Raw genomic sequence first — 21,550 nt, forward strand, 5'->3', positions numbered from 1 at the left:
CTTCATTTCATCTAGGAATCAATCATCTATGCTTCCATAGTAACCGAAAAAGTGCAAAAGTGCGAACAAATTATTATTATTATTATAGCCTACCATTGTCCATTGACCTCTAAGCAAACGGTAACCGACCAAGCACACATCCACATTTTCATAGCATCAATTAACTGCCCAGCCACGGCAGGAAGAAATGAAATTGATTTGCATGTGGCCGACCGGATTTCCCCTTTGCTTTTCAAGTCTCAAGTATTCGCTTCTGCTAGTGGGAAGCAGCTGAGGTAGTGTCCATTGAATTGATGGGAGCCGATACTTAGCAATCAATTCAGATATATAATTAACAATCATCAGACACGAGCAAGTTTGAGAGAATTCGGGCAGGACTATGTGTGTGTGTCTATATATTGTACACAACGCCTGTCACACACTCACACTATGGAAGCTATAGTCATATCTGAAGTCGTTACCTTGACTACAAGAAAGCGGATGCCGAAATCAGGGCCAGTGACTGGAGTGAATATTTATACAATTACATAGTTTGGACTTCTAGAATATGGCACCTTGAACCTTTCTATTTGATTGTATGGAAAGGTCCAAATTGAGGGACACTTAGAATATTAGATATGATCCCAAAATAACAACAGGGTTAAGGTCGCCAATGAGATCTATTTGTTTTGTTCTATGAACTAAATGAAACTTTTTTTTCAAAAATTTATTGATTCACAGGATTAAGTGAAATTTTTACTTAAATTCCTTTCGCGAGAATATGGTTCAAGATGCAAAATCTAAAAACTTACACACACACGCGCACACGAGGGCTTAGAGTGCGTTTGATAAAATTAAAATTTGAAAACTAAAGTCTGAAATAATTAAATTATTAAGTATTAAATATAATAAATTTGAGTGCTATATTACGTTCAGTGATAAATGAATAATTTATCACCTAATTTTGGTGGCAAGTTTTTGTTTAGAAAATTCAATACCACTTAATTAATTCAAATATTCTATTTTTCTTTATCAAACGATCTAAATATGTTAAGATCAGAATCTATTAAGTGCTGAATTGAGTTATCAAATAGGGCCTTAATAATGGATATATATATATATATATATCAGGAATTTTGGTTATATTTACCATTTAATCAAGTAGAGGGTCTCGAATTTTAGTGTTTATTCTGGTGAAAATACTTGAAAGAAAAAAAACTAAATACCACTCCTGTGATGTAACGTGTCTAAAATACTTCCGTCCGGTCTCTAATGCTAGGAGACTTACGATAGTTGGAAAAGGTCGTTCTGGATAACGTACGATATTTGTATTTAAAAAAACCGACCCATGCAGCTTTGACCGATGACTTGAAAGGTTTTTGCTGTCCTCGGACAGTCATTGCAGCTTGTATTATTCTACTGTTAATGAAAAGGAAAAAATGGCAAATATTTATTTCCTATCATTTTCAACTTGGGCTTATTTCAATAAATATATCTTATCCAATTAGGAAATAAGCCAGGAAAAGCATATGCTATTTTCTTCATCCTCCATTTACATTCATCTTGTATTAAAAGCTGTGTTTAGGCCTTCTAAGAATCTCCCTGCTGGATGCCCTTCATGATATATTTTCAAAATTAGATTTCAGCCTCTATTTTTATCCAAAACCCGCAGCCACCAAGCTTGTAGAAAATACAGCTCTCAGCAAAAATTGTCTTGGTCAATTAAAGAAAAATCTTAAAATGCATTAATTTATGCGTGCGATTGTGTTTAAATCTTCTTTTATACTTGGAAAATCAAACAATAAATCCTACGATACTAATTATTAATATTACGGATCATGGCTGAAATAACCAATTATAGACATAGCAGAATTAACAGTTCCTTTCATTAACATATATATAATTCATATTCATGATTCGAATCTATACAAAACCAAGCAATGTGATACACAAAACATGATTCGAATCTATACAAATTAAAACCAAGAAATGTGAAACACAAAAAAAAAAAAATCAATCTCTTATGAAAGAGCCATCCTTCTAAAAATGCTGGAAGGCCTATTAACAGTACGATGGATTTGCTTCATATATCCATATACATAATTAAAGTTCTCTCTCTCGATGAAATCACGGCTACATATTTCAGGCTGCGGATGGGGCCGGAATGGAGCGAAGAGCTCTAGTTTTTAGACTCCTCCTAGCATTAGCTTCACCCCTAGTCGTCACAGCAACATTTGCAGAGGACCTCTTGTAATCCAACGCCTCATCGTTGTAAATATCCTGCCAGTTCTTCACTAGCACCTTGATGTCTTCTCTATCCATGTTGGCTTCCTTGCCAGTGTACCTCCATGGCTTGGATCCAGCAGCACAGTAATGGACTACCTTCACCTTTTCCACCTCAACGTTCTCCGGATGTCTCCATAGCATGGCCAAAACCAAGTTGTAAGTTGGCGGAATTGGCCTATAAACATCCCTGAAGAACATGTTCAAGAAGTCCTGCACAATCATCACCACCCAAAAAGAAAAAAAAGTTACTAACACAGAAACCAACCAAACTAGAAAAACAAAAAGGATTGTTGTAACTAAACTGTGATCAATTATTTACCTGCTCAGCAAAAGGGGTAGGAGGGGTAATCTTGAGGGTGCTCAAGAGGTCATCATATGTGGGAAGACTGGGCTCATAAACGAACATGCCAGCGTTGAAGTAAAGAGGGGGCTTAGGACCCAACTCTTGAGGCCACTGGACCTTATCAGGGCACTGTTGACAGTACCCAATCTGGTATTGTGGGGTGTGGCTCCAAGTCTTCTCACAGAAGCAGTCCTTGACAGCATAAAAGTATCCCCCTGGCAACTCAAAGAGGTGATCTATGTTCTCAAACACTTGAATATCACCATCCAAGTATATCATCTTGCTATACTCCACAAACTGCATCCCCAAAAAAAAAAAAAAATCAATTTCCACAACAACTAGGCATGATTTTTCGCGTTTCAAATAAATCATAACGTGCATGAAAATAAACACTAACCTCCCAGATGCGAAGTTTGGAGTAGTTGATAACGTAGTAGGCCATGGCAAACTGAGTCTGGTTTTCAGGAGGATGAACAGGCTCAATCTCCCGGACTATACAGCCCTGGTTCACCAGTATGCGGCGGTGCTCCTCCGGGACGTCAGGCAAAACTGCAACCACCAACGGGTAGGCAGTTTTCACCTTCCTCAACCCTTTGGCCAAACCAACCACACCCTTCACATAGTCACCGTTCCCTGCCAGAAATGTAACGTAGGCACGGCTAGATATACTAGCAGCCTTAACAAGACTACCAGGGACTGGTGCACTACTAACGGTATCAGGAGCCATTTTTTTCTCTCTTTCTTTTGCCAAGAAAGTAATCAAATGAAGAACGTAAGAGATGATTCAAAAGTAAAGAAGAAGAAAGAAGAAGAAGAAGAAGAAGACCTTCTGTGTAAAACTACGAATTGCTATGAGAATTCAGATGCTTTCGTTTGATGTGTTCTAGGTTCCTGGGATGGGGTGGTTTATATAGGCGTTGGTGAGGACCTAAAACAAAGGAAGAAATCAAGAAAGTGGATTTGCATTGAAAATGAAATCATGTTGGAGCTAGAACATTTGGTAAATTACGTGGATGAATCTTGGTGGATTACCGACATAAATGACGTCGTATGTTCCGCCATTTCCTGTCAGTTTCATTTGAATCTGGAGTGATACTATTTTTTTCCACACTAAATCCAGACTATACATCTGGCAGAGGATTTGATCCAACGATGATCTGTTCCTTGGGATTAATTTCTGGAAATGGGCGGTGGAGCTGAAAGGGCCATAAGGATTAATTATAATCGAGTGCATTAATGAGTAATCTACTACTTAGCAGAAGAGACTTGGCCTGGCCCATACATTTTTTTTCCATTTCGAGATTAAGTGATTTTCCTCTAATACCCATAATTAATTAGATTAATCGGCACTTGATTTGTTAGTTGGATGTGAATACGTGGGAGAAATTTGAAGATTGAATGAGGTGAAAATCTTGGTTGCAGTCGCAATCGACGGGATGAGACAGACTTCATTTCTCATTTGGTCTAATCTCTTATCTTCACACGTTCAAGTTTGATCCATCAGTCCAATTTCTATCGTAGAAATTGGACTGATGGATCAAAATTCTATCTTGAAAGCAGGTCAAAAATTTACAAACTAACTAATTCTTATTATTATCCCTCGATTGCACATAATTTGTTAAAAATTTTTAAAGAAGAATATCTGAAAATCATAACGGATGTAACGCACTAACACCTGAAATCTTAAATACCTAAATTTAAGAATAAAGATAGAAGATAATTTACTTAATTTACTTACATTAAAATACAATTAATGGTTAGAGATTTCACAATTCTATGGTTTTGCTACTACTTTCTTTTACCACTCTCAAGTTCAAAACATGAATATCCAAAATGATTAGTCATATTTGCGAGTGTAAATAGCAATCCACTTTATTTCAACATTCGTCCCAAACCCTTCCTCTGCATCACTAAGATCGTAATTCAATGAGAAAAAAAATCGGTCTGTCTAACGAGTGCTCATATGGCACTCGTTAAAATATATTTTCAGGTGTTATATTTTTAAAAATATAAAATTAATTAGAAAAATTTTGATATTAATAAAAAGTGTTAACATTTAATCTTTCAAAAATATCCTTTCAATGGCTTACTATCTAATAAAGCGTGAGCAGCGCTTTGGTGTTAACAAAAAAGTTGACATTTATCCTTTCAAAAATATCTTTACAACATTTACTATTACCTATCGACATTTTATCGAAAAAACCTCTTGCACTTACATAACTATCACTATATAACTATCATTGCATTCTCAGATTAACCGATTAACTAATTCACTAATAAACATTGCATTACCTTCCAAAAATCTCTCTAACTAATTTTTTATTTTATATCTTTTTTATTATTTGTTTTTTTCTAAAATATGCACAGGCATTGTGTATACCTCACCCACTAAAATACAAAGTAAGTTAGATGAATGTTGGACCCGTTGATGATTATCTTAAAACAGCTGTTAGAAAAATCCAAAACAAAAAATGAAAAGTGATAAAGTCGACGTGGGCACCCCTTGAACTCAACCTGCGACTACATTTGCATTTGAATAACAGCCACCGTCACCGACAAAGGACACTAAACCTCACTTGTTGTGTCCTCCCATGAATCCCACAAGATGGTAAATACTTCCACGTGGCAGACAAGGAGGTCATCTTTCATTTTTCTTAATTTTAATTTTTGAGGACGATGCTTCACATTTTTTCAATCCCAAGCGATGGGAATTAGGTGAAGTAGGATCCACAAAATTGCGTAAAGATCAACGGGGTCCATTTGATTCATCAGAATTGATACTTAAACATATTCGGGGCCTGTTTGAAACCTGCGTTTTTTGGGAATTTGTCTAAAATTTTATTGTAATGCACTGTAAAAGTTTTTGAAAAAATTTTGTAGAAGTTTTTGTAAGGTGAAAGACTTTTTTGTAGAAATTTTTGTAATGTGAAAAATTTTATAGAAGTTTTTGTAAGATGAAAAACATTTTTTTCCTTTTCTTTTTTTTCTTTCTTTTTCTTTTTTTTCTTTCTTTCCTTTTTCTTTTCTTTCCTCTCTTCTTCTTCTTCTTCTTCTTCCTTCCCCCTCCCCCTTCCCCGTTACCTCTGCCTCCCACCTCCAGCACCTCCGCCAGCACCACTTCTCTTCCTTTTTTTTTTTTTTTGCTTTTCTCCTTTCTCCCCTCCCTCTCCCTCCCCCCACCCCCAAACTTTTCACCATCCCTTTCCTCTCTCCTCTGCCCACCATCCCCCTAGGCCCGCCACCCTTTCCTCCCTCTCCCTACCCCCTCCCCCTCGCACTCCGACGACAGAGGAAGGCCGGCCATGGACCATTAATTTTTTTTAGCTTTTTTTCTCAGGCCCGCCACCCTTCCCCTCTTCCCCTCTCCCTCCTCCGCCACCCTCCACCTCTTCCTTTGAGATCTGTTGCACGACCAGATCGCACCTAGCAGGAGGGAGAGGGTGGCGGGGAAGGGAAAAGGGAGGAGAGAGGGTGAGGGTGAGGGACATAAAAAATTTTTTTGAAGTGACCGGCGCCGGGAGAGGTGGTGGAGGTGGTGGCTGGCGTGGTGGGTGAGGGAGGAAAAAGAAGAAAAGTTTTTGGGAAATTTTTTGTGCATTAGATTTTTGGGAGTGTGTAAGTAAAAAACTTTGAGAAGTTTTTTGGGGTTCCTGTAGCAAAAGTTATTAAAAAACTGGTAGTTAAAAAACTCAGGTAAAAAACTCAGTTCCAAACAGGGGCATTCCGGTGGAAGGCACAATTCTTAAGTGTCCAATACTTGTAGGTCCAAATATGGCACCCTCTTATTAAAATCTTCCCTAATCTTAGAGGTCATATCCATAGTTAGTAAATTCTCATATTATATCAGTGTAATATACGTTCATCATACGTATTATTCAAAAAAAATTTCATTTGTCATATACTTTAAAAATATTTTAAAAAATACTTGTATATTTCAATTAACCATATACAACACATAATAAGCTTTGAACGTATTATACTTTACATTTTCAAAAAAATTTCAAATTTGAATAAGGACAATGACATATTTTTTGACTTATATATAAAATAAGAGCGATATATTCCATAACAACCATAGATTTATAAATATTTAAGTAATAAAGTGATAAATTTTTAATAAATTTAACATCTCGTATACAAAAAAAAAAAGTTTAAAATGAGTATAAATGTAGCACAATATTCAAATTTTATAGTAAATTTATCCTTAGTTTTAGTTTCATAACTTTCAAATATGTTCGTATTATTCACTTACAAATTTATATACATAATTCTTTTGAATACATAGCTTATATCGAACTTTTAATCATATTTTTAAAAAAATCATGTAATATGCGTACGTACAGTATCTCATATTATACCCGTCACATATTTTACTAACTATAGCCATATCACCATCATACGGATTCACCACATCTGCAATTGTCAATAATAATTATATCACGAAATATAAGCACTGACATATTATTTGTAGCAATTTCACCGTATAACATAACTACCGATATAGTGAGTATAGATAAAAGACAAAAAAACAATAAACGTGTGTATTAAAATAATAATGTGTAAAAATATAACAACTTTAATAAATATTGAAAACTCAATTACAGCCATTCAATTAGAAAACGTATTCATCTTTTACTCTCAACTGTCACACCATCCCAATTTGAATTTGAATGATTCAGCAACAGGTACAGTGACTCCAAATTAAGTGTGCTTCACCGAAAGCAATTGGTGGGGTCTGGGTTTTCCGTCTTTTTGCTTCGCTGGGGATGGCAGTTGGGAGAGTTGAAGTGTGAGTAGTCCCTTTTGAACTTTCAGTTTTGTTAGTTGGTCCAGTGACCGAGCTAACACGTCTATGTCCTTTGAATTCTAGGTAGCCTTTTAGATAAGGTGACGGTTTGTTTAGGATAAACGGTTGGACAAAGACAGGTAAAACCAACGAGAAATCTTTACCAAAATTCATATAGATATGTTCATTGACTGATGACTTTCTACACTTCTAGATCTCCTCGAATATTCCATGGTATATTTCTTCTATGGTTAGAAGTAATTTAATTTCTTCTCTAGGTTAAATTAGGTAATATGTTCATTTCAACCTTAACACGGTTTTGTGACAATGAAGTATACTCAAATGGTCGGCTACTTGATTTTTAAAGGTGCCCACTCCTATAATAAAGATATTTGGCTGCTCTGAAGTATGCTAAGGTTAAAATCTATACGCTTGAATTGTTCAATGCCTAAGGCCCTGTTTTCGATTGCTTTAAATTTTATAAAATCTAATTATAAAAATTGATTATAAAAAATAATCAGAATCACCAAAAAAACTACTCTTTGGATGATTACAGATTTTAACTTTTTTTATTATAAAAAAATTTATAATCGAAATACAAAATCAATCTAGAATGTCACGGAAACTGATTATTTAAAATTAAATTCTATAATCAATTAAAAGCAAGCCCTTGGTCAAATTTGTCTTTTAATTTTCTTCTTACGTTGCTCATGCTTCAATGTTGTCAATGACCAAAGTCTGAAAATATGCTTTTGCTCAATATTTACGCTTGGCTCTCGTAGTAAAACACAAAAGTACAAACTCAAACCATAAGAACATAGGGGTAAAAAAAAAAAAGAAAAATTCTATGAAGAATCCAAAACTGGATGGCTGGCCTCCCGTTAGAGCTGAAAATTGGGCTGGGTTACATAGAATCTTCCAGTAAGTAAAACAGGTTAATCCACACTTTCGGACTTGGGCTCCAAAAGGAGGAAAACTGAACTTAGTCCAGAAGCTGGTCAATAATAGCCACGAGGAGGACCCCACTGTTCCTCAAAGATGAGGAGCCTTTGAGTTTTGATCGGGTTGTAATATGTTTGTTTGGGTTGTCGTTTATTTGCAATTTTTTTATTTATTTGTATTATTAATATATTTTTCAATCATCATGTTTTATTTTATAAATATCACATAAAAAATATTATTTCAACTAATCTGTTATCCAAACACACTATACCATTTAAACATTATAAGAATGTAATATTTATTGGAAAGTTCTACAGTTTTTTTATGATAATACTATACCGATGAGATTGAATTCATCATTAAATACAGTATAAGATTTATTAATTTTTAGATTATTTAAAAAGTTTAAACCACTGAATGATAATGATAATACAATATATAAGTAGATTAGTTACTTAGCCTTTAAGTAAAGCCTTTAAGTAAATTCTTCCTTTTGTGTTTTATCATAATCATCATACGAATACGTTGCATGGCCCTAAACTGACCTTTGTTACTAGCTTTTTTTTTCTTTCCTTGAGTCTTTAATTTCTTAATAAACAATATCAATTTCGTTCACATTCAGATAGCAACTCGGCCTTTAGATCACAGTGATTTTTCAAAACTACGTTATGGAATAATTAACGTCCTAGCTAGCTAAAAAAATGGTCTTCTACTCTTTTTTTTTTTTTTGGTTTGCCAGAACATTCTTCTTGGCTCAACTGTTACCGGCCGTAGTAGACAACAGGAAATGACAATTATATCTGAAACTCGAAAAGCTGTTCATCAAATATATCGTCGAGTTTTTACATAACAAACTTACATCAAGAACTCAGCAGAATCTCCTGGATCCTACGGAAGTCTTCCTTTCAAGAGTTTAAAGGAGACCATTAACATAGTAACAGATCTTTGTATCCCTCAATACCTATATACATTAATAGATTGCTAGGAATAATCCCATAATAATAAGCTGTTTGTGATCAAGCGGCAGATGGTGCAGCAATGTAGCGAACAGGTCTAGACTTGAGTGTCTGAGCTTCAGCTTCAATGCCAGTTGCTGCTGCTGTGCCGATGCTTGAAGTTAATGATCTCTTGTAGTCCAATGTCTCGTCGTCGTAAATATCCCACCATTTCTTGACAAGCATTTTGATATCTTCTCTGTCCATGTTTTGCTCCTGGCCAGTGTACCTCCAAGGCTTTGATCCAGCAGCGCAGTAATGTACGACCTTTACTTTTTCCAACTCAACATTCTCCGGATGTCTCCATAACATGGCCAAAACCAAGTTGTAGATCGGTGGAATTGGCCTGTATACATCCCTAAAGAACATGTTCAAGAAGTCCTGCACCATTACGCACCCAAAAAACAAAAAGTTAATAACACACTGACCGACCAAAACTGAAATTGACTGACTTCTGTTTTTGCCAGAAATTTGTGACGATTATGGTTTTTATCAATTTGTTACCTGCTCGGCAAATGGGGTAGGAGGGGTGATCTCGAGGGTCCTTAAGAGATCATCATAAGTGGGAAGACTAGGCTCATAAACAAACATGCCAGCGTTAAAGTAAAGAGGGGGCTTAGGACCCAACTCCTCAGGCCACTGCACCTTATCAGGGCATTGCTGGCAGTAGCCAATCTTGTATTGGGGGGTGTGGCTCCAAGTCTTCTCACAGAAGCAGTCCTTTACAGCATAAAAGTACCCATCTGGCAAGTCAAACAGGTGATCTATGTTCTCGTACACTTGGATATCTCCGTCCAAATATATCATCTTGCTATACTCCACAAACTGATCCCACCCAAAAAGAAATATACATCAATTTCCAGACCGACTTATTATAAAACCAAAGCAAAAGAAGAAAAAGAAACCTCACATAACATTTTATAAAATGATAGCTTGCTTATACCTCCCAAATGCGAAGCTTGGAGTAATTGATGACGTAGTAGGCCATGGCAAATTGAGTCTGGTTTTCAGGAGGATAAACCGGCTCAATCTCCCGGACTATACAGCCCTGGTTCACCAGTATGCGGCGGTGCTCCTCAGGGACGTCCGGCAAAACTGCAACCACTAAAGGGTAGGCAGTTTTCACCTTCCTCAACCCTTTGGCCAATCCAACCACGCCCTTTACGTAGTCACCGTTGCCTGCCAGGAAAGTCACATAGGCACGGCTAGGCAGACTAGCGGCCTTAGCAAGACCATTGGGCACTGCACTACTAACAATTTCAGGAGCCATTTTTTTGGTATGTATGCGGCTTAGGTTGTTGAGATTTGTCTGTTTGTTTTTGAGGTTTTGGAAGAGAGTCAAAAAGGAAATGTTTTTGAGAATGCTCAGACAATGCAGAGATGAATTGTTTGGTGAGTTTGAGGTGCCTGGCATGGGGTTGGATTTATAGAGAGATTGTGGAGGAATAAAAAAAATGGGAAAGAAAATAAAGAGGTGGGAATTTGCATTTGCTGCTGATGCCATGAATAGTTAAACGTGGATGAATCTAGGAGGATCATGGACTTGCTTCTATACAAGTGTGGAACCTGATGTCATGATAGCAACGGCGAATCACTTTTACATCAAAATCATGTGTTCAAATTTTACTGTCGATATGAAATCTATTGATAAATCATTTATAAAAATTTATAAATAATCTATAGTTTTAGAAAAAAATTCTAATTCGTAACAGTGATCGAAACTGAATTCGTCCAAACTTTATAATTTTGGAAAGAAACTCTAGTACGTAATGGTGATCGGAATTGGATTCGTCCAAACTTTTTTGTAACCAACAAAAAGAAAAAAAAAAAAAGGAGTGGTAGCTAAGACCGACAGCACGACGTCGTTTTCAGCGCATGTATGTTAAATGATCGACGCGGCCTCGATTCGGGGTGATCGTTAACTTGTTCAACAATTAAGTTAGTTCGAGATGAAAAGGAATCGGTCCGTACATGTGGCAGCTGGATTGGATCGAACGGTCACCTGGCTCTACGGAGAAACTTCCGGAAATTGGGCGGTGGATTTGAAAAAGGCCAATTAGGATCATTAAATGCGGATAACACACACAAGTGAGTCAGTAAGTGAGGTTTGACTGTGCGGACCCATCTTAGTGGTACAAGTAAAAGAGGCCTGACCAATGTCATCGTATTGTGACATTACATTAATACCCTCCTGTCGTTATTTCCATATCCCTTCAAATTAGTAGGTACAGTTGATATCTGCATAAAAATTGAGGTTAAATATGGTAATTTGCTTATTATGTTAGAGAAGTTTTATTGAAAAAAGTTAATTTTCAAAAAAAAAAAAAGAAGTTGATTGTGTTGTGCGAACACGCGGATAGAACATTTATGAATCTCTCATCCTTCCCTCAAAAAAAAAAAAAAAAAAAAAGAAGAATAATCCCTTTTCTTCTTTTTTTTTCTTTTTAGGAATCCTTATCCTGATTCTCAGTCAATTTCATCCGCATTAGTTGCACCGTTTATATTAGGAAATTAAAGATTCTTGAACAAATTTAGGTTCATCATACATGTATCTATTCAGTTCTAATATTTTTTTCCCCCACAAATTAGGAAATTTTTAATTGTTAACTAAATGGAAAAGCAGGAATAATCCAAATACTACTAATTGCAAACCATTTATTTTGTACTCTAAAAGGCGTTTATCCAAATACAAACTGTTCATTTCTTTAAAAGCAACACTTGAAATAGATAGATAGTACACTCGAGATAATGACGTATTATATGGTTGAATCAACTTTTTACTTATTAAAATTAAAAAAAAAAAAGATTTTCATTAGTCAGCATACTTTCCATTCGGCCTCTGCATCCTGCTCCATGCGTGCATGCGAGCTTGAACAATGATTGTAATTGCTATCAGCTCCATCAATTTTCAAGAATTGTTAAAGGTACCTTCATATATACGTGTCAAGATCAAATGAAGAGAATTTTGCAAATTTAAGAAAGGAATAATTTTGGAAACCTTCTTCGAGGTTTCTAACTATTGCACTAGCCTCTTTTGAAGTTTTAAAAATTTTAGATACCTCCCCTAAAACTAATTAGCTTGTAAAATGTTAGCAAAATTTAAAAAAAAAAAATAGATTTTAAGAGAGAGAAGACAACGTGGTTCCACAAATGCGGCTCATATGTTACATTAGTTAGTTAATCTATTATAAAGCATAAATTATCATTTTGATAAAGTTAAAGGTAAGGATTAATTGTAAGTGCAAATGTTGACAAATGCAAGGCATCAACTTCTGCTACTGCATTTGCAATTGATCTTTGCAAGGGCTACTTCTATGAATACTTATATAACAACAATAACAAATAATTGAAGAGTTTATGCAATGACATGTCATATTTTTTCAATTTATGTATGATTAGACCTATTATTAATTTTCACTGCAAGACTGTTATTTGGCATGATCAATAAAAAAAATTAAGAAATATGCAACTAAATAACAACAGTTTCAAACTTGACCATCAAAAAAGCCTTTCCTCTTATGGTAATTAAGATTCTCTCACAATCAACAGATTGTCAACAAGCATTAGAGAGCACTTTTCCCCATTTGAAGCCTACTCACACCTTTAGCTGCACAGTCAATAAAATTCATATTCGAGTTCTCTCTAACAAAATGTCTATTTCTTTGTCTCTCAATTTTGATTTAATTTAACTCTTTATTAGCACATCAATCAAGAAAGGGCCCCTAGAATTGGTGTCCTTTTCTCATTGCAAGTTAGAATTTTTCTTTTTAGTTCTAAATTATGCTTACTTCTATTTATTCATTTAGGTAGAGGTAGCAATTTGTCTCAAATCCTAATGGGTTACCCATGCCCAAAAAGACTTTAGGCGGGATGGGTATTGTAATTTGATATTGGGTTTAAAATAGGATGCATCCCAATTGTACCCATTATTTGATGGGAAGTGTTGGAAAATACTTGGGTACCCATTGGGTCCAAATATCTTTCCAAAAAATTTCATTTATCCAAAAATTTATCTCTGAATTTTTTTTTTTGCAAAAATCTGATTTTTTTTTCACTTCCATTTTCTTTCTTTTCCTTTCTTCACTTTCCTACAAAAGAAAACCAATTAAGTGAAAATGATTTCATTTAAACAACTTAAAAAAATATAAAACAATAAAAATAAAAATGAAATGGTAAAATTTTGGTGTCTACAAGAATCAAAAGAAAACATAAATTCACGATAAGATCAAAAGAAATTTAATAAATAAAAATATTAAAGTTATATAAAAAATAAAAAAGAATTAAAGGAAAAAAATATAGAAAATAGATTTGGGTATTGGGCGGGATCAATCCAAACTCATCCCAAAGTGATCCCGCCCAAATTAGTCCCAAAACACATATGGGTAAGGTTAGACCCAAACCCATATGATTCGGTTTCATTTTGAACCCAAACAAATCCCGCCCATTTTGCCACCTCTACATTTAGGTAATGTTCTAATTAATTGATTAAGCCTACATAATTGTCACCTTGTAAACTCTAAGGCTAATCTATCTGGTCATTTCATTAAGTTTGATATAAGCATTGAGTCCTGGAAGGGGAGGTATCTAAAATTTTTGAAACCTTGAGGGAGACCAGTGTAACGATTAAAAACCTTAGAGGAAGGTTTTTGAAATTATCCCTTTAAGAAATTTAAATAAGGCATGGATTTTAACACGTCTTTTGGCAAGTGTAGAACCAACATCACTCCAATGTTTCCTCCCAAGAAGCTTCTCACAATTAAAAGATAAACATATAGCACCAAAAAAGTAAAAAGTGGAAATAAAATATTTTGCCTACCTTTGACCACTGCATGTTGCTACGTTACCATTGGCCAGGGTTACTCTACCCCCATAACACCTCCATTGACTGCCTCCAACCGTCACCGACCAAATTCCTATCTTAATTACCTCACCATCCAAAATCCGGCCACGTGGGCAAAACTTTTTAACGTGGCGGAAGGGTAGGATTCCGTTACCTCTCTATTCCGAGCATCCGTTTCGCGGAAGATAAAATAAAATAGGAGCAGCGGGGTCCACATTTGAAGCGAAAAGTTTAGTGGGGTCCACGAAATCGATACTCAGCGTGTTTACTCCGCGGGATCACAGAACTAGCCACGAATCATCAGATCAGTAGTAGGGGACGTGATTGTGCCACGTAGCAAGAAGAAGCGCACTCTCAGTCTCTGTGAAGTTGCCGAGTTGGTGTAGTGAAGTGAGGTGTAGGTCTAGTGTGTGACTGTGTGTTTTTTTTCAACTTTTGTAGTTTGTTAGTTGGTCTAATGGAAGAAAGAGAGCTTGCTAACTTAAACCACAAATCTTGGTGGGGGCTTTGGATAAGAAAATAGTAGTAATAGTTTATTTGGGATAAAGGTTGGACTACGTAGATTGAAGAAAGTTAATCAAAATTAATGTGTGGGGACAAGTGTGTCTGGCGGTGCTAAAATCTTTCAAGTATACCTAGAATTTGCAATGCATATTCTTCAACGATGAGGGAAATATTTTTCTGTCAATACAAATTGGTTCAATTGATAAGAACGAGTCAATTTTTTATAAAATATCGTGTGTTTGAATTCGTTGCTAATAAGAGAATTGTGTTGATGGACGATATAAAAACCCCATAAACGATTTATGATTGCGGAAGCATGATCTGGTTCATAGTAGTTATCGAAATCGAGTCCATTCAAACTTTTTTTGTCAAAAAAAAAGAGAAAAAGAAATATTATTCTGGTGTAGGCTAAACCAAGCGTTGGTTGCAAAATTATTGCTACAAAGAATCGAAAATTTGTCCTCGTTTATGGTATGAGCTTTTATAGCCGACACTGAAGTAAAGGTACCTCAAGATGTCTCTCGAATATATTCATTTCCTTTTTTCTAGCTAGCTCCAAAGATTGATTTGATTCCTTTCTTTCTTTCGCTTTTAGTTGCGTGCCCAAGAAATGTACTCCAAGAAAAATTTTACCCCTCCAATGCGTTATTACTAAAGAGCTCCCCGCCAACCAAATAAAGAGAAAAAGAAGAAGATACGTTGGTGATAACCTGTTCATCTAACGCCTAAGGAAATGAAGAAGCTCTTCACTCCTCGAACCAATGTTTTAAAACCCGGACCGTCAATTGAACCGGTGAGGTGAAAGGGTCGAGGTTCAACCGGTCGGACCGGTTCAACTTCGATTCAATGAATTTTTTTAAAAATAATTTATATAAATATATATATGCACAAAATAAGACATGCAATGGACTAATTTAAAACTTTATATGATGAAAAGTTCACTATTTTTGAATAATTTGGATTTTCAAAAATAAATTATTTAAATTATAAGTTAAAATAAATAAATTTCATCTCAATTTCAATTATATCTATCAAAAAAATCTTAAATCCAACCCAAAAATATCACAATATTTTGAAATTATACAAATTCACGTCTATGAGAATTTGATATTGTGAACTTAAATTTTAATTTACGTCTTTGAGATTTAAAGATTGTAATTTAAAAAAGAAAGTTTGGAGTTCGAAAGAAGTTAAGAGAATTGAAAATAGAAATGCAAACTTGATAAGAAACAAAAAATGAGATAAAAGTGAGTGGTTGTGGCATTAAATAATTTGGGTTAAAGAAAAATAATTCTTTTTTAACTTTTTCCAATTTAATGGGCAAAAACAAAATTAAAAGATAGAAGAAAACATCAATAAATTAGAACTAATGAGGTTTGATTAAAAATGGAGTGACAAAAGAAAAGATGAGGGAGAAAAGAAAGAGTTGAAGATTAAAAAGAAAGAGTCATGAGAGGATGAGATTTTGTAAGAAAAATGGAAAAATGAAATATAGATGTTTGTTTTATATAAATAAGTTATCAAAAAAAGCAAATAAGATGTGATGGTGCAATGGTTACTACATTGGTCTTCTATTACAAAGGTTTTGAGTTCAAATCTTGATAGAAGCATTTTGCAAAAAGTTAAAAAAAAAAAAAAAAAAGGAAAACTCAAAAACCGGTTCGATCCGGTTCAACACGGTTCACCGGTTTTCCCGGTTTTTACCGGGTTTGACCGGTTCTCTGGCAAAGTCAACCAGAGCATAGAACCGGACCGGTGCCATGGCCGGTTCGCGGTTCAACCGGTCGAACCGGCCGGTCCGGTCCGGTTTTCAAAACATTGGTTGAAAGTTTAAGGAAGATGAGATTCAAAAAAATTTTCTTATTTGTATGGAATACTGAATTAAACCTCCTACGTGCATTTCTAGGAAGCAGTTGAAATTGTAGGCTTTCCATAACATAATTTCCTCTATCAAAGGTTTTGATTGTTTGCCTTTCAAAAACACAAAGGCTTTTTAGCATGTAAACTTGAGTGGTCATTTCTATTAATTAGTTTATAACTGTAGTGGAACATGAGCTTCTAAAAGACGCACCTAGTTCTTTTGCATGGATGCCTGAAGTGTTAGGTTGATCTATTGAAGATTGGATGAAAGTTTAATCTTTATTTGTTTACAAGTACCTTTGTTTAAAGGAATACTGAACTAGTGAGTCCTAGTGAAATCAATGAAGGAATGTAATTGGTCGTCCAAGGATGGGTTAGATTGGAGAATGAGAAATTGGTATAATTACTTTAGGTAGCTCAAGCTATGATGGTCCTTAGACTATGGTGGCATGAGATTTAGGACCGAATCTTGATTAAATCTTGGGAAATAAGACATTGTCTAGGCTGTTGGATTCTAAAATGAGGATAACCTACACCTATGAGTGGCCAACCTGTAATGTGGATTAACTTTATTTTGGTTCCATAGACTAGGTTGCCATATGATTGTTGAAGAGAATCTTGAGTGAATGAGGCTGTTAGATTTGGCACTACTAAGATGATAATTGTGGAATCATTCACCTCAAAAACATATTTAAAATCATCCACATTTTATGGGGTCCAGTCATTATTAATGGTGTCAAAGACATTTTCATGAAATTCATAGTATTTTTTTTTTCAACCAAGGATAGAGGTTATATTCTAGCACACCCGGTAGCTTTTGGTAGGTTCTGTCATAGTCAGACTCCTCGTATATGTTTTCTAGTACATAGTAGTCTCAATATGTAGACATAGAAGTTTTACAACTATAGGTTGCGCATAATCTAATGAACTCTAATTTATTATCCATGGTTTTGCTTGTTTAACTTTCAGAAACAGGTGATCACTAAACGGTTTATTAGCATGCAAACTTAACAAGTCACTTATATTAGCTACCAAGTGTTGTAGTTCTTGAGCTTCTTCGAGACACTAATTTCTTTTGCATAGATGACTCCCTAATTTTTCATGGTCTAATTATTAGTTCTGTGCCTCAAGATAAAGCAGTATTGAACTAGTGATCATTAATGAGAGTAAAAGAGTCATCTAAGGAAGGGTAAAATTGGGAATGAGAAGATGGTGTCATCAAATTATGGAAACATGAAATCTAGGACTGGATCTGAACTAAATCTTGGTAAATAAGACATTATGCACTTTGTTGGATTCTTGAATATAGATAATACTTGGGGAGTGGCCAGCTTAAGTTGTGGATTAACTTTATTTTGGTTTGATAGACTGGGTCGCTCTATGATTGTTATAAGATAATTTGGAGTGAGAGAGGTGTATAGATTCGGCACGGCTAAGATGGAAATCTAGATTCTGAAATAATTCTGGTCTAGTGTGTATTGGCTCATAGTCACAAAGGGTTGACATTGAAAAGATGTCCAATTTGAAGGTTGAATTGAGTTTGGAATGCGGTTGTAGGATTGATCTTCAGTGTATGTGTTTTAGGGTGAATGAGTGTTGCTTTCTAAGCTTTTATTTGCCTTCCACTCTTTGGAGTAGTCATTAATGTCTGTGTTTGGAATTTGTTTACAAGTACTTAGCTAAGCGGTTTGACCTGGGAAGTTTCTTTAAGGTTATAAGCTTAAGTCCAATTGCAGTAAGAACATAGTTAAAATCATCCATAGTTGGGGGTTGATTCATTATTAGTGCTGTCTAGGACATATTCATGAAATTTGTATAGTTTTTCAACGTAGGATAGAATTTATATTCTACCATTCTTGGTTACACCAGGCAGCTTTTGGATGCTTCTCTAGTATTCAGACTCCTCGTTTATGTTTTGTAGTAGATAGCAGTCTTAGTACATAGACACAATAGTTTTACGACTATAGGCTATATATAATTTAATGAGCTTTAATTAGCTAAAAGTTGTTTTGCTTGTTTATCTTTCAGAAGATACAGGAGGCAACGGAATGGCTTAACAATTCACTTATATTAGCTAATAATTATAATAGCGATTGAGCTTCTGTGGGATACACTAATTTCATTTGCACAAACACCTATTTATGGATTGATCTTTACATGGTCTAATTACTAGATAAAGTTGAATTTTACCAGAATACAACTCATAAAACACACACACACACACACATATAACTATTTGAAGAAATGATCTTAATTTCATCTTGGAGATCTATCTCATCCATGTAGGATTTTATTCTTTTCTGGAGGATATAAAAGTAAACTTTAGTTCATGTTTTGCAGTAGATAGCAGTATAGTGTTGGGATATAATATGGTGGCAACAATAGGCTGCCTATAAAATAATGATTTTTCATAATTGTTTTTTGGAGGCTCTCTTAAGTTTTATTGGCATGTAAGTTAGATAAGTCACTTCTATTAGTTTAGAAGTCTTGTAGTTTTGAGTTTCAATGGGATGCTTCTAAATTTTTTTTTGGATGTATTCGATGGAGTTGGACTATTCTTTTTAAGGTTATTTTTCTTAGGTTAGTTATCAGAAAAATGTTTCAAGTGTATTAGTTGACAAGCATCTTTGTCGTGAAGGAATTTTGACCAAGTGATCATTAGTGAGAGCTAGGAAGGTATCTAACTCGTCTCCTCCATGGGGCATGGGGGCAGGTTAGGTGGGGGGGCATGAAATGATGTTGTTGTGGATTGACTTTATTTTGGTTCCATTGACTGGCTTTCCATTTGAATTGTGAAGGGAATTTTGAGTGAGAGAGATACATAGATTTGCTACTTAAAAGATACAAACCTAGATTGTGGAGTGATTATGGTGCCATTAAATGTTTTTGGGATTTGGCCAAGTGTCATGATGCATTGACATATGAATACATGTCATGTATGAGTATTCAATTAATTTCAGATGATAGTTCTAGGGTGTAGAAGTTTTTGGTTGATGGTAGATGTCTTTTGGGATGGATCTACTTGTGCTTAGTATGCTTTTGCTAGTAATATAAGGTTTGGGAAGCAAATGAAAATTTTATCTCTGTACTTTGTTTTCAAGTACTTTGATAAGCTCTTTGGGTTAGGAAGTCTTTAACTTTATTAATTTAATGGATAATAGAGAATCGCACACCTTTAAAAACACAATTGAAAATTTTAGAAAGTTTTGGCGGGTTTAGTCATTAACGGCATTGTTAACTACCTGTTTGATAGGTTCTCGAGCATTTATGGTTTCAGAGAGTATTTTTGTTCAACTTCCTGGGTTGGAGCTAGCAGCTTCTGGATGCTCTTCAATCCTGAATATTTCACTTTCTTGAAAAAAGTAACAATAACTTACTAAGACAGGGAGCTTGAGAAAGACGAAGGCTGATGCAGCTGAAAAGATAGTAGGTTGGGGGTCGTAGAGCTGGAGAGAGCTTTTGCTAGTTATAAATTTTTACTGATTCTGGAATCTAAGATTTCAATTGTTTCTAGCCGGACTGAGTTCTTATTAACATATCGTATTTGATTTTGACAACTTGAGCATAAATCTACCATACTGAATATACTTATGCATGGATAAATTATGCAAAGCCATGACACAGGAAACTCACAATAGCAAACAACCATGTCTTTTTTTTTTTTTTGAGTATACTTTTTTTTTTTTTTTTTTTTTTTTTTTTAAAAAAAAAAAAATTACATAGAACTAATTTTCCGAATTGAAGGCATTCCTAGCCTATCAAGGCGAATTGCTCCACGAGCCATTGTTGGAAACATATTAAATGTCTCGTATATCTTGATTTGCTGGTCTGGATGAGATACACCCACATTGGATAACACATCAGCCACCTTGTTCGCTTCCCTGTAACAATGTGAAAAACGATCCGGATCTTCCATAAACTGCCAAATCTGCCTGATAATTCGTCGGATGTGCCAGGGACATTGAATGCGATGCCAAATCTGCCTGATATTAAACAACCATGTCTATGTAAAGCCATAACAATATCATTTTCATTTTAGATGTTTCTTCTAGACATTTGTATGCTTGGAATTTAATGAATCTGTATAATTGATTGTAAATAGCTGTGTTACTAATTAGAGATGATATGATTGAAACTGTTAATTTCCTATAGAATAATGACCTTTCTAATAATTTTATTCTTTTACAATTTTTTTAGAAGCATATCGGGTGTAAAGGTTGAAAGCAAAATTAAACAACTGCTTGTATTAATCAGTTCCCAAGTGTAATGGTGTTTGAACATTTTCAAGACAAATACATCTTCATTCGGACAAAAGTCTTGGAGTTGCACTGATATCTTTGAGTTTATTTTTCTTGTATTAATTATTGGTAACAAAAGTTTGAATTGTATACTCTGACGAGTACCTCTGTAATAGAATTTTTAACCACTGAGCTCAATTGAGAGCTAGGAAGGCATCTAAGTGGTTTCCTCTTAGAAGCAGCTGGGTGATGAGTATGTGAAATCGTAATTTGCACTTTAGATGGCTCAAAACTAGGATTGGCCCTGAGAGTATGGAAATCTCACATTTAGGACTTAGATTTTAATTGAATCTTTTGAAATTAGACATTTTACATTCAATTCTATTATAAAATAGAGTTATTCCATGCTAGGTAGTGACAGGTCTGGATGTGGACAGACTTTATTTCGGTTCAATAGATTGGGCTGCAATGTGATTGGTGGAGGTAATTATGTGTGTGAGGTAGAGAGCATGGCATTTGAAAGATAGAAATCTAGATACTGATGCAATTATGGTGCATTTCATTATTCATAAATTTTGACAAGTGAAATTATAAGGCATATGAATATATAATTGATATTAGACTGTAGTTTAAAGGTATACGTGTGCTCTATTTATATACCGTATTTGAATTTAGATATGGGATGTTGTAGAGAAGATAATGCCTATATCACATGATCATTATGTTGAATCACTGTACTATTCATGAAGCACCACTCATTTTGGTGCTTACTAAAGA

At 34.9% G+C, this 21,550-nt stretch overlaps 2 protein-coding genes across 2 annotated transcripts; both read right to left on the minus strand.

Moving 5' to 3' along the window:
- Window positions 1-1,965: 1,965 nt before the first annotated feature.
- LOC113763334 (galactinol synthase 2-like) lies at window positions 1,966-3,470 on the minus strand. Its single transcript, XM_027307103.1, has 3 exons — window positions 3,006-3,470; window positions 2,585-2,905; window positions 1,966-2,475 (listed from the first exon to the last, which is right to left on the minus strand). Exons 1-3 carry the CDS (start codon window positions 3,333-3,335, stop codon window positions 2,122-2,124), a joined length of 1,005 nt encoding a protein of 334 aa, XP_027162904.1. The 5' UTR covers window positions 3,336-3,470; the 3' UTR covers window positions 1,966-2,121.
- A 5,665-nt stretch (window positions 3,471-9,135) lies between these two features.
- LOC113763621 (galactinol synthase 2-like) lies at window positions 9,136-10,728 on the minus strand. Its single transcript, XM_027307493.1, has 3 exons — window positions 10,275-10,728; window positions 9,836-10,156; window positions 9,136-9,712 (listed from the first exon to the last, which is right to left on the minus strand). The coding sequence occupies exons 1-3, from the start codon at window positions 10,599-10,601 to the stop codon at window positions 9,353-9,355; spliced, it is 1,008 nt and encodes a 335-aa protein (XP_027163294.1). The 5' UTR covers window positions 10,602-10,728; the 3' UTR covers window positions 9,136-9,352.
- Between the last annotated feature and the right edge of the window lie 10,822 nt (window positions 10,729-21,550).

The sequence above is a fragment of the Coffea eugenioides genome, chromosome 2 (genome assembly GCF_003713205.1).
Source record: "Coffea eugenioides isolate CCC68of chromosome 2, Ceug_1.0, whole genome shotgun sequence".
In the NCBI taxonomy this organism is placed as follows: domain Eukaryota; kingdom Viridiplantae; phylum Streptophyta; class Magnoliopsida; order Gentianales; family Rubiaceae; genus Coffea; species Coffea eugenioides.